Genomic DNA, 15,597 nt, shown 5'->3' with positions numbered 1-15,597 from the left:
TACCTAGCCAAATAGAGCCCAAATGATAGCCACTGTTGTCGGTTTGTGTGTTTATTTATCGAAGTCGGCATACTGTGGTGCTTAATGCAGCTATTCGTGGTATATGATGTGACTGGACACACAATTTCAACAGAATAACTATTCTAGTCAACACTGGAAGAGGCACAGATCTGATCATTGATTACCAAGAATACTCACAAGTGAAACGATACGTTCTGTAGCGTACTGGTCACCTGTCACTTACCGTTTGGAAGAGTGTAATCTGTGCAAACGTGTTGACATTTTCACTATACGAATCAGTAAAAAGCATCGATGACCTATCAACGGAGCATGGTAAGCCAGTCTTTTTGCAACAGAAGATTCGTATGGCCGTAAAGCAACGCAGTTAACTTCGACCCGTCTACTAAGCCTACTCCATGATGAGAATGGTTTGAACTGTTTCAGTGCCGTTCGTCTTTTTTATGTTTTGTTGTCCAAGCACAGCCTTTTCTTATCATGGAGCTTATCCACTAGCTTGCTTGTATCTATGCCATTTTAACTGTAAAGCATACATCACTTGTCGAAGGTGGTGATAGCGTTGTAAATTGCTGCTGTTATCTGCTCTCGGTGTATTTTATAATCGGCGTACAACTATATTATATATATCTTGGCTTTGCCTGACACAACCACTACCATTTACCATAGCCAACTCATCTGCCTCCTTGGGCTAGCAGAGTTTTATATAAGAAACGTGTAGTTATAAGCAGTACAGATAGAGCCATATCGTCTACATGAGTGTCAAAGTGAGTGTATGCATCTTTGTCACATGCAGTGTAATCATACCTGACCCAGTCTAATCAAAACTAGGCTATATGTTGATCGTAACAGTAGTATATGTTGACAAAATACAGTAATATGTGTGTCCAAAATGACATTAACACGACTAAGTGGGTGGTGTTATGAAGAGCGTTAATAGAAAGCTGTTGACGATCAGGATGAGAATGGAGACTGAGCGCCTGGTGGGGCAGCAGAGCCATGCTCTCGCTTACCAGGCCTTGCTGTCGGGACAGCCAATAGGGAAAGAAGCCGCCAGTGGCAGCAGCAGCGACGAGGACATGATTGACCTCATGCCTCGGGATCAGCTTGCAGCCGCAGGAGACAGCACATGCTTAGGTGAGGCCTAGTCACTAACAGAAAATACCTGGCTTCAAGCCCTTTCTAGAGTTCCGAAAAGATACTAACAAGAAACACATTGAGAAATGTCAAGCTTGACCCGCTTGCTGGCTAACTCCTCTTTCAGAGATGGGATGCTCATGGTGCAATGCATAAATGTCTATAGAATATTGTAGATGGCTTTTCTTGCACGGGTACTGCAGTGCTCTAGCCACAGCTTTCCTTCTCTGGGTTTTGATACCAAAAAAAAGAAAAAGAATCATCCCCTTTGCACCTTGTGGAAATCAATGAAGCACCCTTCCCTCACAAAAGTGCCGTGGATGTCTTGGAAAGGAGCCACTTTCTGTCCTATAGCTTGGGAACTCTGCTGAAAACAACACCACTTTTTTTTTCTTAGTATTTGACTAAATATGGCACCTTGTATCCAGACCTGTGTCTGGTACGCCCAAAGAAATCCTTGCTTACGTTGGCAAAGGCCACATAATTGCAGGCCCCGTGAAGTCTGGATGAAGGTCACAACAGTGTCCATGTAGTAATTGGTCATGCTGCACAGACGTGCTTTAGTCTTTGGGTGCAAGAAAACCACAGTTGCCGCTCCATTGCAGGAGAAGAAAGTGCCAGCAAGTTCACTAACCCGCTGTATGCCCAGGCCTTTGGGGACTCGAGTTTTGAGTCACTGGAAGCAGAATGCTCGCACCTCACAGGTAATGCTACTTGCACTTAGGCTAGGAAAAGAGCTCTTCCCCTATGCACCCTTAACTGCATGATGCGCATTTGCATGTTTCCTTTTCTTGTGACTGCAAATAACAACCATTTCCTCACTCGGGAGAGTATATGACAGCACAGATATGGAACAAAAATTGTTGGAGATGATGATTGTCGTTGGAGGTGAAAGACACGAAAGGGTTTCTTGCAGAGTTTCAGCTGATTGTTTCCTTGTCTGTGAAGTGGTCAAAGGATTTTTATCCTGTGAGAGCAAATTACAGCCGAAAATAGCTGCGTGTGTCTACCTATGCTCTGGGCTGTGCTCTGGCCTATGCTCTGCCCTATGCTAAAGTGAGTGGAACAGGGCTCTTTCTCCCATGCAACCTAAAAGCGCTGCATCTACGCTGTATCGTTCATTCGCGAAGCTTCTCTATCTGACATTTTACGGACGCTATGCAGCATAGGGTGCATGCTCGCTACAACCAATCAACTGCCAGTGCCTGCATGTGCCCAATCAACGTTACTAGATCACTGACAGGTTACAGTAGTCTGGTGATCCTGATTAGGAATGTGCAGTGAATGTTATCGAGATGTAGACCGAATATGGCATCAGAGGGTCCAGCTGGCTACAGACGGCGGCTTCACTGAAAAAGTCGGGATGGGGGGGAAATCCATCACACGTGTTTACCAGCGTAGCAATTCAGTTCGCGCTTCATTACAGCTCCTGCGCGTATCGCGTCCCAGGGATTTCTACCCCTGCTTTTTTTTTTTTTTTTTTTTGCAACATTACCAAATACAGCTTGGCTATACATAAGCATATACCCCAACCCTAGCAAGCACCCCTCAGAGGTCGATTCTGGAGATATTACTGTCGCGTCCTCGGTACTCGTTCGATTTCGAAACCGAAACCTTTGGATGCGCGCATTGTCGTCTGCTTCATGACGCGCTTATTTTGCGAACGGAGAAAGAGGACGACAAAGCGTGTTGTTGTAAGCTCGAGGCGGCCTCGGCCATGCGGCCATGCAGCAGTGAGGCCGCCCTCGGTCATTTGGGCGATCAAGGCAATGTCGTTCTGCAAGAGGGCCAAGTGGTTTCAGCAAGCAAAGGTAAGGTACCATCTGACAAGATTTCCGTCGGTTCAGGACGATCCGGTAAACAGTCGCCAGTGATTTTGCTCGTTATTATCAATTCAGAAAGGCTTTTTATTTTTAACGTCTATTCAAGTCGGTGTGTGTACACACCTATTTCTGAAGGGTGGTTTGAATGGTCAGACGAACTTGCGGCTGCCGTGCCAGTTGGTACGAATGAGTCTCGCCAAAAAAGGGTGACACGCATTCCCACATGCGTTTCAAAAAACTGCGCTGCCTCAGTCCATGACGCGGCCGGAAGAAGTCGGTCACACGTAGCCGAGCCGGCAACGGTAAAATATTTGACGTTTCGGAACCAATCCTGGTTCCGTTATCGGGAGAAATGATTTGTGACTTTGCCGAGCTACCTATTCATCTGTCGAGGGCAAATAACATTCCGGTAGGGGGATCTGGATGTTTGTTGATGGCGTTGTCTGTTTTCGTGTTTGTTTGTTGGCGTGTGTTTGTTCAGTTGTTTTCGTACCTCCAGCGATATTCATGACTTCATAACAAATTCATAACTCGAGATTGTATCGACTCTTCTTGGAAAGTTACATTGTGAAGCATTCCCGGATGCGGTCGGAAACACAATATAATAGATGCAGAGAAGGAACAACAGAAGAAAAACGAGACACACACACGTTTATCTGCCGGCTTCCAACCCACATGACCACACTCGAGTCGTATTTATTTTCGTTGATTCCGTGGTTCACGTAAATTAATAGCTCGTCTTTGACAGCTTAGACAACAACTTTGATGACACGAATAAATTTACTTACGGTCTCATCAAACACGCACAAAAGACCGGAGGCCCGCTTGCGCCAAAGGAAGCGAGTACTCCGATTGGCTGAATGAAAAGCGTTTGCGGATCCGCGCTCGAGAGCTGCCTGCAGCACTAATGAGCACGTGGCGGTTCTCGAAAAGCGGTTGGAAACGCCCTGGGAGGACGCGCGGCGCCGTTTCAAGAAGTTGGAGGTTTTGTTTAAAATACCAAGTGCGGGGGGACAAAAAGAGGAAAATTGCGGAAGCTGAATCATAAGATATTCCTGCCGCTATCGGACTTTTTCGAGGGCTGCAGTCTTTCACTCAAATGAGAACTCCGAGAAGCCGCAGACTACGCTACCGACTTTGCGCACGCTAGGGATAGCGTTGGTGGTACTGCGCGTGCTCAGATCCACCAAACGCACGTATCTACTGAGTTTTATGCTGTCTCCTTCGCGTACGTAAGGGATATAGCGTTGATGGCTCTGCGCGCACCCATAGGTGAAAGAGAGCTTCGCGCAGTGCGCAGAACCACAAACGCTATCCTTTACGTGCGCATAGGCAATAGCTTACGATGTGGTAAAACTCGATCTCCTCCCGTTTCTGCCGTCGTTTATCGAGCCTTATAACCGCGTTGGGGACGTTATCTCTCGATGAAACAATGAACTGTGCGATAAGGGGCCACTGTGACTACGACGTGCACACGTACAATGACGCAGCGTGGTCAAAGGCAGTTGCTGCGTGGGGAATTGAGCGATGATTCAGTTCGACGAAGAACTAGAAGCGATCTACGAGAAAACGTTGCGTTTGCACGATGAACCAGGTGAGACGAAATATTTGGGATCGCACGCGCTCGTCCTGTGCGTAGTTGCGGTGACCGTCCACTAGGGATGCCTCTGGGGGAGGTTTCTAAGCGAAGTTTGCTTTGTTTTGGATGTCAGCTGTGGTTCTGACGCGGAATTGTGTATAGAGGGTGGTAGGGGTGACATTATGAAACACTGACCTTCCACAATACTCCATGGTGGTGCCACTCAGATAGTTGGACTGTTATTCCTTTGTTGCGCCGAACAGTGTGTCCCTTACCATAGCAGTGTGGATGTCACAGCAATGTCTACAATAAACTGTTAATGTTCAAAGAAAAGGCCTACAGATTAGATAAATGTCAAACTGAATGGCGTGCCCTCAGGAGGAACGAGCCAAGCAGTTGAACTGGAAGAACAGCTTGGTGGAGGCTCCCATTACGATGACTTCCACACGATCGACTGGCAGCGGGACTTGGCACGGGACCGTATGCGGCACCGGCTCCTGCAGAAGCGCAGGACGCAGGGAGGGGTGTGGGACATGCTGGCCGCTTTCCACGACGCCTGGTCAGGGTGGCTTTGCGTCTTGCTCGTAGGCCTGGCCGCAGGGGCCATTGCGGCAGTCATAGACATAGGCGCCCTCTGGATGAAAGACCTCAGAGAGGGCATCTGTCCACAGGCTTTCTGGCTCAATAAAGAACAGTGCTGCTGGGCATCGAATGACACATTCTTCAAGGGTGATGACTGCAAGCAGTGGTACAGGTAGGCCTCATGGAAGGGTTCACCGTGAAAAGCTCGAAAAGGAGATATCATTTAGCTCATTGCTCGCAGGTGGCCCGAAATGTTCAGCAGCGAGCTCAACAAAGAAGGTGCAGGATTTTATCTGCTATCTTATCTGGTATATGTAATGTGGAGCGTACTGTTTGCCACACTGGCTGTCATGTTAGTGCGAACGTTTGCTCCTTACGCCTGTGGATCTGGAATACCCGAAGTAAGTGGCCTTTATTGCTCACTTTCTGAGCCAGAAAAAAAAAAAAAAAAGAGTGTTATTGTCTCGTTGTCTAGCGTTCTCACTTACTAGATGAGCTTCTTTCAATCCTACCCACTGCAACAACCACGTAATTACTGCAAATAGAGCTCTTTAATTAAGCAGTTAATCGAACATTGACAGTCTGTCAGACAATCTCAAAGCCAGAAAGCTATGAAGTGGCTCATTTCTCTAGTTCATAATGAGCCCAGCTAAATGATTCCCCCCATCTTTTTGCAGATCAAAACCATTTTGAGCGGGTTCATCATTCGCAGCTACCTAGGCAAGTGGACGCTGACCATAAAGTCTGTGTGCCTAGTATTAGCCGTCGGTGCTGGACTCAGCCTGGGTAAAGAAGGTCCCCTGGTGCACGTCGCCTGCTGCATCGGGAACATCTTCTCATATCTCTTTCCAAAGTACGGCAAGAATGAGGCCAAAAAGAGGGAGGTACGTGGTGAGATGGTCAGAAAAGACAGCACTGCCGAGACGAAGTGCTCTGGTGCGTGCTAAAGATTGCTAAGTCGCGTACAGAATGACAAGTGCTACGAACAGGCTCGAAAATATGTAATACAGTTTCAATTAAAGGCGCATGAAAGGCCTCGAAACGTTATGTCAGGAGCAGTAGAAAGCGCTGCTGCGATAAACTTGTATTCGCACAAAATTTATGACAGCAGCGCAAAAGAATTTTCAGCCGCGGGTCTGAAATGCTCCTTCTGTCATCTGCCAGTTGGCGTGTCAAGTCAGTCACCCAATAGCGTCAAATTCTTTTCTTTTTTTTTTTCTTTCTTTCTTTTTTGGCAGTTGAATTTCGCTCTGCCCATCCCGCATCTCAACTGGTCACTTTCGCTAGCAGACGATTCTCGGCAGCCAATAAAAAGTGCCGATGAATTTGATGTCACCGCACACGAGGACCAGCATTGGCAAGATCAATGCCGCTGCGCGCATTCTTGTAAACTAATTATCTTGGGGAAATTTGCGCTTTCCAAACAAAATATTTTGCACGACAATTCCTGAAGGTAGTATGTTCATCATATTGTAGAACAACGAATTCTACATGTGCCTTCTATACTCCATTAAGATGTGAGAAACCCTTGATAGGGCATGAGTTGGCGCACCACTCTTGGCACCCTTCCCTCACAGGTTGCTTTGGTGCCATTAAACGTGAATCCTTTGACCTGCAGATCCTGTCAGCTGCAGCTGCAGCAGGTGTTTCTGTGGCCTTTGGGGCTCCCATCGGAGGAGTGCTTTTCAGCCTGGAGGAAGTGAGCTACTACTTTCCGCTCAAGACACTGTGGCGCTCCTTCTTCTGTGCCCTGGTGGCAGCTTCGGTGTTACGCTCTATCAACCCTTTCGGCAACGACCACCTGGTCATGTTTTATGTGGAATACGATCTGCCTTGGCTCTTCTTTGAGCTGGTGCCCTTCGTCCTGCTGGGCATCCTCGGTGGAGTGGTGGCCACCATTTTCATTAAGTGCAACATCCGCTGGTGCAGGTACCGCAAGGAGTCTCGTCTGGGACAGTACCCCATCTCTGAGGTAAGGATTACAAAAATGGTCTAAACACGATTGTACTAACGAAACTCGATACATCAAAACTCACGGGGAACACGATTTCTTTCGTTCTACCAAATATTTTGCTGTATCGAGCCTGACCAAATATGGCTGCGGCAGGGAATACAAATTATTTTGCTGTACTGCGAATTTTGTTGTATAGCATTTCGTTATATCGAGGCTTGACTGTATTACATTCATTGTTCTGTTGCATACGTTGTGGAATAGGTTTATATGTCAAGAGGGTAAAAGCGATACTGCAAAATTAATGTGTACTCGCGAACAATCATAGGAAGACACATTGTAGTGCGTGTCCCTGTTGTAAAAATACGCACATCCGTAAACACGAAACAGCACTACAAGATGAAGGAGCACTCATAACATGTTTCTCTCTGTCTGTAAATGAAAGTACATACGCGCCGCTTCTTTTTGCTTCCATCCCTTGAATCCCTTGAATCCTGCGCATGACATTTCCGTTGAGTGGAGGTCTTTCCATACAGATTGGACAAAAAGGCACTTCCTTGACCAGTAACACCAGTAAAATGTTTTTCACACGAGAAGAAATGTCTCTGGCCATGTTTTGCGCACATGCTCTTTTACAATCGTTAGGATGATTATCTATCTTTGTTCTAATCTGTTTCCAGGTGTTGGCCATCACAGTGATCACAGCCGTGCTAAGCTTTCCTAATGAGTACACTCGGATGAATACAAGTGATCTGATCAAGGTATGTGGCCTTGCATTGGTACATCCAGGGTCTCAATATGCAATGCAAGTTTTCCCTATTGGTCCCAAGTAAGGTTAGGTCATGCCATGCTAGTCTGTGTTATTGCTACCTTGTGAGTGAACAGACATTTTGTCACACGGTCCCTCTAAGCTTTACCTTCTGTAATGTGCGACAAACTGTTGTAGCTTATCACTGTCCACACTACTCCTGGATGTATTTAAGTGTGGATTCAAGCCAAACCGAACCAAGCCAAGTCTTTTGCCACACCTTATAATTAGACCCTGAAGATTTTTGGGAAATATTTTTTTCTAAATTCGGGGGCTCAAAATCGGGTAAATAAACATGTGCACTAAATTCATGCGAATTCGGGTGAAAAAACTTTCAGTATGCTAAATTCGGGGTGAAATCGGGCTCAGTTGCTCAAACTAACTGTAGTGGTTTGGTACAAACGGTAATCTAACTGAATTTTTCTGCCAAACATGTAAATTATTGCATTCCTACAGACATCCCAGTGAGGGCAATTTGCCAGGTAAAAATCGGGTTTCACCCTAAAGAGAGAACCTTCAATTTGGGGTGCAAATTCGGGGAAGAATCGGGTAAAACCCTAAAACTTCAGGCTCTACTTATAATGCTCCTGATTTCTTTGCTTGTGTTAGTTGTTCCCATTAATTCTTCACCAATAGTTGACATATCCTCAAGAGGAGTTTAAGTTCCCCACCACACAGTCAGATTGTCAAATCAATGCAGCCAATTTACCATCAACACCAGTAAATTGCCCGCTAAAATAGATTTGGTCGAGACAGTTAAACCAGTGACTACACCGTGAGCTACATGTGTGTCTAGGCCTTGTAATGTAGATTGGATCGATATCTGATGGTATTGAGAGGGAAAAAAAATATATGATTCAGGTGCTGTTCAGCCAGTGCGGCATCACAGATGTAACGCCTCTGTGTGACTACAAACGGAACTTCACCAATGTCAACAACCACATCGACATTGCAGAAGCCGGGCCCGGGGTGTACACGTCTCTATGGCAACTCAGCCTGGCCCTCGTCTTCAAGCTCCTCATTACTATCTTCACGTTTGGAATCAAGGTGAACAGTCATCATCCACTAATCCATATACGATGAAGTAGCTTGAAATTCGAGGCCAGGTCTGGATAAGCAACCTCTAAGGTAGCTAAAGTATGCGGACGTCCAGATAGTGCAAAACGTGCGCGTTAGAATCTAAGAAAAGAATGGTGGGACGAGGGACAACATTTGACTCTATTTTCACCCACAAATGCGTGGTTTATATACTCTGGCACACACCTGCAAAGGCACGCGACATTTACTATCTTTTTATACTGTGAGCTTCAAGGCCTAGAAATCTTTTGTGGCAATTTGCATCACGTGTTCCAGAGTTACGTTTACGTTCTGTGCCACTTAACGTGCTCATAATAAATATCGTTATTTTGCTGTCTGTACCCTGATGTTGCCTGGTTGTATGGAGGACGGGACTTGTCAGGCTGTTACATGCAGTTTTTTGTACAAAGCTTAGATGTACGTACCATGTATGTCACGGAGAGAGAGAAATAAATAAAAATAAATAAATGGCAGGTTCCCGCCGGTATCTTCATCCCGAGCATGGCATTCGGTGCTATCATGGGAAGGATGATCGGCATTGCTGTGGAACAGCTGGCATAGTAAGTTGCCTTCATTTCCTCTTTCCACGGCACCTGACCTTATGTACTTTCCTGCAGCCACTACCCAACGCTGTGGATATTCCAAGGAGCGTGCAACACGGGCGAGAACTGCATTACGCCTGGCCTCTACGCCATGGTGGGGGCAGCCGCGTGTCTCGGAGGGGTCACACGCATGACTGTGTCCCTGGTGGTCATCATGTTCGAACTGACTGGATCAGTGCGCTACATCGAGCCTCTCATGGCAGCAGTAATGGCCAGCAAATGGGTGGGGGATGCACTGGGGAAAGAGGGCATGTATCCTTTAGGGGGGTCACGACGAGTTATATGGTAGTCAGAAAGAGCTTGAATGAAGGAGTGTGAGTTTGGATGTATAGTAATGATGCGAATCTGAGGAATGTTTCATCTCTTTTGTTACATGACATGAAACAGATGCGCATGTGGAATGGTGAAACGAGCATCTTTGATTGGGAATCACTTCTTGCGCTGTTTTCATGCCATCTCCAGCAAGCATCCTGTCAATCATTGACGCACGTCAGCGAAGTTTGTCCGATGACGGCACACGTTGCACCCACGTGACCTTGAGGAGGAGTGCGTAGACAAATTTGTCAACAAAAATGGTGGAAAAAGTAGCCGGCGAAAATGCGTGAGGAAAACATGGTGTCAGTGCAGGCAAGTACCCTTAAGCACGGCAAGGTTACCCTTAGAAAGTATGTATCATAAACTTATATTAGTGCTGTGCATGCTCGAATACGTTGTTGGAGTGCCATTCTTCAAGCTTGCCGCCGTGTTAGGGGCTGCTGCAGCAACTAGGGAAGCGCAAAGACATGCCTGATTAGTTAATTCACCATCTGCACGCCCTCCTTTGTGTATCTTATGAGGCTGCATTCATTGGGTGATATACACGAGGTTGTGGGCAGCTTGACTCGCGAGCAAGAAAGATGCGTTGCGTGAAATGGCCCAGAGTGAAGGGAAATGATGCGACCTTGAAGGGTAACTGTCGCGATTCCAACCGAGCCTGAAAAGCGCGCCACATGCTTTCTTACGATCACCGTACAAAATATTTCCATTAAGTTTGCGCCTAATTGTTACTAATTTTTACACTTGACACTAATTACATTTTCACCACGCGACATCGCTGTTGCGAAGAAGTTGAGCCGCCAATTCCAGAAAAACATTCCTGTTTACGTTTTACGATATCTGAAAACAATCTTCAATGATCCCATATCTCAGTCACGCGCCCTCGTTTCATCTACCAAGGTGCAGTTACTCGTGTCTGCAGTAAAAATGAAACGGGATGACGATTTTTGCGCATGTCATAACTCACGGTAGACTGTCTTTTTGATGGGTTACGATGACGGGCAGAGTTTGAATGATGGACAGTGAGGTGCGTGAGAAAATGCTGCCTGTGGCACAGTCGTGAAATGTACATGCTAGAAGCGGAGGCATGCCCTTTTCTTGATACATCTTTCCTGAGCCTTGGTCACTCAGATACGATGCCCACATCCACCTTAATGGCTACCCATTCTTGGACAACAAAGAAGAATTTGCCCACACCACCCTGGCTGCTGACGTCATGCAGCCGAGGTGAGGATGGCTTACGACTTGGCGAAAAGCGCCAGCAATCATACCTTAGATGTTGCGTTTGAAAAAAAATTACGAGTGCCTCTTCGATCCAGCTTGCCGTCTATGAGATCATTGCTTGGACGTCATTGAGGCTCAAAATGTTGTTTGTCATATTCATTCGTGTCAAGATTGAGCCTGCACAATTTACGTGACATTTATGTTGTACTCGCAGAAGAGGGGATGGGAGCCTCTGCTGTGTCACCCAAGACAGTATGACTGTGGATGAAGTGGGTAGGTCATTCTGCTGATTATGTTAGCTGTCTTCAGAACATCTTAATACGTAGATCATCAGCATTATCTTGAGAATGTGAGCATACCGGTGTGGTGGGGTAAATAATGTGTTGTCTGCTTGGTCTGCAGGCAACCATTCATCGATATGTACCCACTCAAACTAGGTAGAATTTTATATTTATTTTTCTATCGCACTGGGCCTCGGCTGTATGTCCTGGCTGAGGACAGATCTTTTGCTCCAAAGCAACGGACTTGTTGTCTTTCATTTCTGCGATTGGTTATGTTTTGGTTATTGTGCAGCTTTTACACAGCACTGCTTATATCAAATACTCATCGCTTGTATGTGGATATTAGTGAGTTTTAGTACACCGTTGATAAGGTAATTGTGCCTACCGGAACCAATCGCAGTGGTGCGTGACTCAGAATCTTATCCACTGATTGGTTCCGGTTGATACGGTTCGACGCAAGCCACGTTATCAACGGTCTGCTAAAACTCTCTATTTACCGGTTGAGGCACAGCAATTGTAAAGAGATAGGCTGGGATTGAAAGTGAATGATTTGTAAGGAGGTCCTTTTTCAACATCTACAGTTCACAAGCTGCCACATAAGACCTCCTCTTCCGAAAAAATAAGTTAACACAGCTCAATAAAGTAACAACGTTTGGCACAGAGCACTCCACGGGCCCAAGGTGGCCCGAAGGCCAGAGCGTGAACTGACCCACAAGGTTATGGCAGGCGCTGGGCTGACCGCTTGGTACCCAGGTCTGGTTTGGGCTAGAATTTGTGACGTTTGGTCGAGTAGACGCATCTAGTACTGTGTGGTGCTCTGGCTTAACATTGTTAGTGCATAATCCATTGTATCTGTTGTATTTGCATTGTCAGCTATCACAATGTGCTATGTACGGCTCCCCATAAAGAGGGGCGTACAGAGCGAGCGCATTAACATTTATTTATTTATTTGGAAAAACATTTAGATAACCTTCTTAGCATGTTGGGCCATCTTATCATGGCAGCTCAGTTACTATCCTTATCGCCACACTGTGCTACACTATGTGTTATCACTGTGTTACACACTGTGCTATCGCTACACTCAGAGCTGTACATTTTCACCACATTGGAGGTTCTGTGTCATAAACAGAGTGCTTGCTCAAGACAACCGACCACCATGGCTTTCCCGTGATTGTCTCTGCGGAATCCCAGTACCTGGTAGGCTTCATCAACCGAAAGGACTTGGGCCTGGCACTGGGTGAGGCCTACCCTAAGCCTACCGGGTAATCAGTCTTACTAAAATGAGAGGAACGCCTCTTTCACTCGGTACAGGAACTGCAAGAAAGACTCAGGAAGGGGTGGTAGGCAACTCTCGCGTTCTCTTCGTCAGTCACGTACCCACACCTTGGAGTGGCCCTCCCCCGGTGAAGCTGCGGCGATTTTTAGATCTGGTACGTGCGCCCTTTTTGGAAATAATTGCGCGCAAGATAGTTGACAGCTGATCAGTAAAACTTTTTTAGCGCATTTTTGCCATAATTTTTTAGACATTTTGGAATATTTTTCTTTCCTAAACAGACGCTTGCATCCTTTCCCAGTCTATTTCAAAACTATGGTGTCATTTTATTCCTCGTTAACCACGGTATAGGAAATCCCACGCGAAATAGTGGCGTAGTTTGACTGTTATTCGACGGAATACATGACACCGTGTGTTCCTGGATGACACTTAGACCCTGGATGCTGAGAGTATGTCAGAATTCCATCTCTGGGAAAAGGTGAGACCCCGGGGGCCAGAATGCCAGGAGGTAGAATTCGGGACCGGGCCTGGCCCCGAATTCTAGCGTCCATAATTTCTGAAATTTCGTGCATAGAATATATCCCTCGTGCACTCTAAATGGACAGCACCCGATTTGTATCGCCTGGAATTTGCGAGGGGTACTCGATTTAAAATGATAGACCGAGTGTATACACCTTGACACCATACACTTCAACCGTCTTTTCCCCAAACTCTTAGGCTCCCATCACGGTAACCGACCAGACCCCGATGGAGACTGTAATCGACATGTTTCGCAAGCTGGGACTTCGACAAACTCTGGTCACTCACAACGGGTCAGTTGCTCTTCCACCATGCAGGTTGGAACTTATACATTTTCTGTTTATCTTTTTCCAGAAAAATCCTCGGGATTATAACGAAGAAGGACGTGCTGCGGCACATCAAGTTACTTGCCAATGAAGATCCCGAGTCTGTCCTCTTCAACTAGAGATGCTCCAAAAAGGATCCCATCTGCTGCATTTACAGTGGAATCGTGTTGTGTTTATACTCCTCTGGATTTAGTTCCTTTACACACTAATATATCCGATTATATGCATGCGAAAGAAATTTTATTTAAGAATGTTGCGAGAAGGACTGTGGACAGACAAAAAGGTTCGGCGAGCCTTACGAGAAGTGCTTGCTCTAGAAGCAAGGTTTATGCATCATGGGTGAACTTTTCACACCGAAATGATGCCAAAATGTCTCTTCGGGATGCCGAAGTCGTTGAATATACTGTGAAGAAAAAAAATAAACTCGATGAACACAGAGCAGAGTCTGTTCCTACTGAGATTTCAGTGCCACTATGGGTACCAGACTATCTGAAACTCTCCACAATGCACCACAGAGCAAGTTTAGGCTGATTGCAGCCAATAAAATGTTTGTCTATTCTCTTTTCCATAGCTCAGAAACTTGGAAATGTAACGAAAAAGTTGCTCAAGTTTGTGCACCACTTGCTGCTCTTGGCTCCTAACTGAATGCTAGGGCTGCAAGACAAGAAAAAGCCCTCTCAGCCAGGTACATTTTCAGACTCTGTGGTGCAGGAAGTGTTACAAGACGCAGAATTACAGGGCAGTAATTTGTGGTACCAGTTGTTCCGTGGTGACAACACCAAACCGTAGTAGAAACTAGAACAGAAGGAAAAGCTCTTCTAGACTGGTGCAGTTCGTGTCAAGGATTCGTGGAACGCCAGACGCACGCGATTTGAACGGCAATTTGAACCCCACGTGGGGACCATATACTAAGTACCATCCTGGGGTGGCTGGGAACCGATCAATGCCAGACAAAGGTGGGTGAGGAGAACGGGCCCCATTTTGTTGCTGCCGCCACCGCTTCAATTCCTCTTTCTGCAAGCTTTTGCGCCCTAATCTTTCTTCGTTTTCTTTTCTTTCTCTCACTCTCTCTTCTTTTTTTTTTTTTCCTGTCGGCGAATGTTCCAATATATTGGAACGGTGCACAAATCTGGAATCTGGTCCCATTTTGCTGTAATAATTGGAATCACATATTTGGTGCACGTGGCGGTGTTGGCCTCTGGAAATCCTTTGACAGGATGTTTCTGGATTGTTTTATTTGAATGTACTCGGCGTTTCAGTGCACTAAAACTGTGGCCAGTACATTCTACTTTTAGCACACTGACACGTCCTCCCATGAAAACACACAGACGAGTCACTGCGTTGACTGCTCGGGAGATCCCCCGTTTTGTCGGTCAATAGGAAAAATCGATGGAACATGCTGTACCTTGGATGATGATTTCCCCGCATCACCCACTGATTTAATTACTTCTGGAAGCGCAGAAGAATTGAACAGTGTCAAATATTCGCACGAAAACGCCCAAATGTGAAATGTGTCGCGCGACGATATAATTAGCTTTATTTAATTGCGCGAACGACGGATATTGCTTTGAAAGTTGTCAGATAACGCTAAATGCTTGGTCGCGCCCGCCCGCGTGAAAGCATGCGATCCGGCTCCTGGAAGTCCGCTTCACCTCCTTATGACTCATAGGCAGGAAAAATTCCCTTTACAGGAGAAAGGTCGTGTTTGTCAGCGCGTATCTGCTTTCTCCGTATGGTAGAGGGCAGGAAAGCAGCTTTTGTGCTTGCAGAGTATAAAAAATTGCGCATATAAGGAGAATATAGGGTCGTCCATAACCTGAATTTGCTATGGGCGTGCTCAGATGAAACATCCGTTTTACTTGTTGCCTCTCAATATATATACCATATACATACGAAGTAAAGCGGAATCCGGAACATAAACACATTGCAATCGTAAGAAAAAAGCGAGAAATACACGCTGCAACACAAACACAATGTAACTCAAATGCTTTCGTTTCCCATATTTTTCGAGCACAAAGAGACGGGTGACAAAACTAAAATCTTCCAATAGAATGTGAACAGACCTCACTCCGCTGTTATAACACC

General features: G+C 46.0%; 1 protein-coding gene across 4 annotated transcripts; it reads left to right on the top strand.

The window, feature by feature from the left end:
* The first annotated feature begins 13 nt into the window (after positions 1–13).
* On the top strand, positions 14–13,950 carry LOC135395050 (H(+)/Cl(-) exchange transporter 4-like). Of its 4 annotated transcripts, XM_064626234.1 has the most exons (17): positions 14–333; positions 974–1,152; positions 1,758–1,856; positions 4,933–5,308; positions 5,378–5,537; positions 5,814–6,020; positions 6,755–7,108; positions 7,768–7,848; positions 8,757–8,942; positions 9,447–9,532; positions 9,590–9,826; positions 11,021–11,116; positions 11,328–11,386; positions 12,524–12,631; positions 12,706–12,824; positions 13,385–13,479; positions 13,541–13,950. In XM_064626234.1, exons 2-17 carry the CDS (start codon positions 975–977, stop codon positions 13,629–13,631), a joined length of 2,532 nt encoding a protein of 843 aa, XP_064482304.1. In that variant the 5' UTR covers positions 14–333; position 974; the 3' UTR covers positions 13,632–13,950. The 4 variants fall into 4 exon arrangements, with proteins under 4 accessions (XP_064482304.1, XP_064482306.1, XP_064482307.1 ...); XM_064626236.1 differs by lacking the exon at positions 1,758–1,856; XM_064626237.1 differs by lacking the exons at positions 14–333; positions 974–1,152; positions 1,758–1,856 and adding an exon at positions 2,709–2,963.
* Positions 13,951–15,597: the final 1,647 nt, after the last annotated feature.

This window comes from Ornithodoros turicata, chromosome 5, assembly GCF_037126465.1.
Source record: "Ornithodoros turicata isolate Travis chromosome 5, ASM3712646v1, whole genome shotgun sequence".
NCBI classification, from domain to species: Eukaryota; Metazoa; Arthropoda; class Arachnida; order Ixodida; family Argasidae; genus Ornithodoros; species Ornithodoros turicata.
Note: the sequence above shows the minus strand (reverse complement) of the source record. Positions and strands in the feature narration are given on the sequence as shown.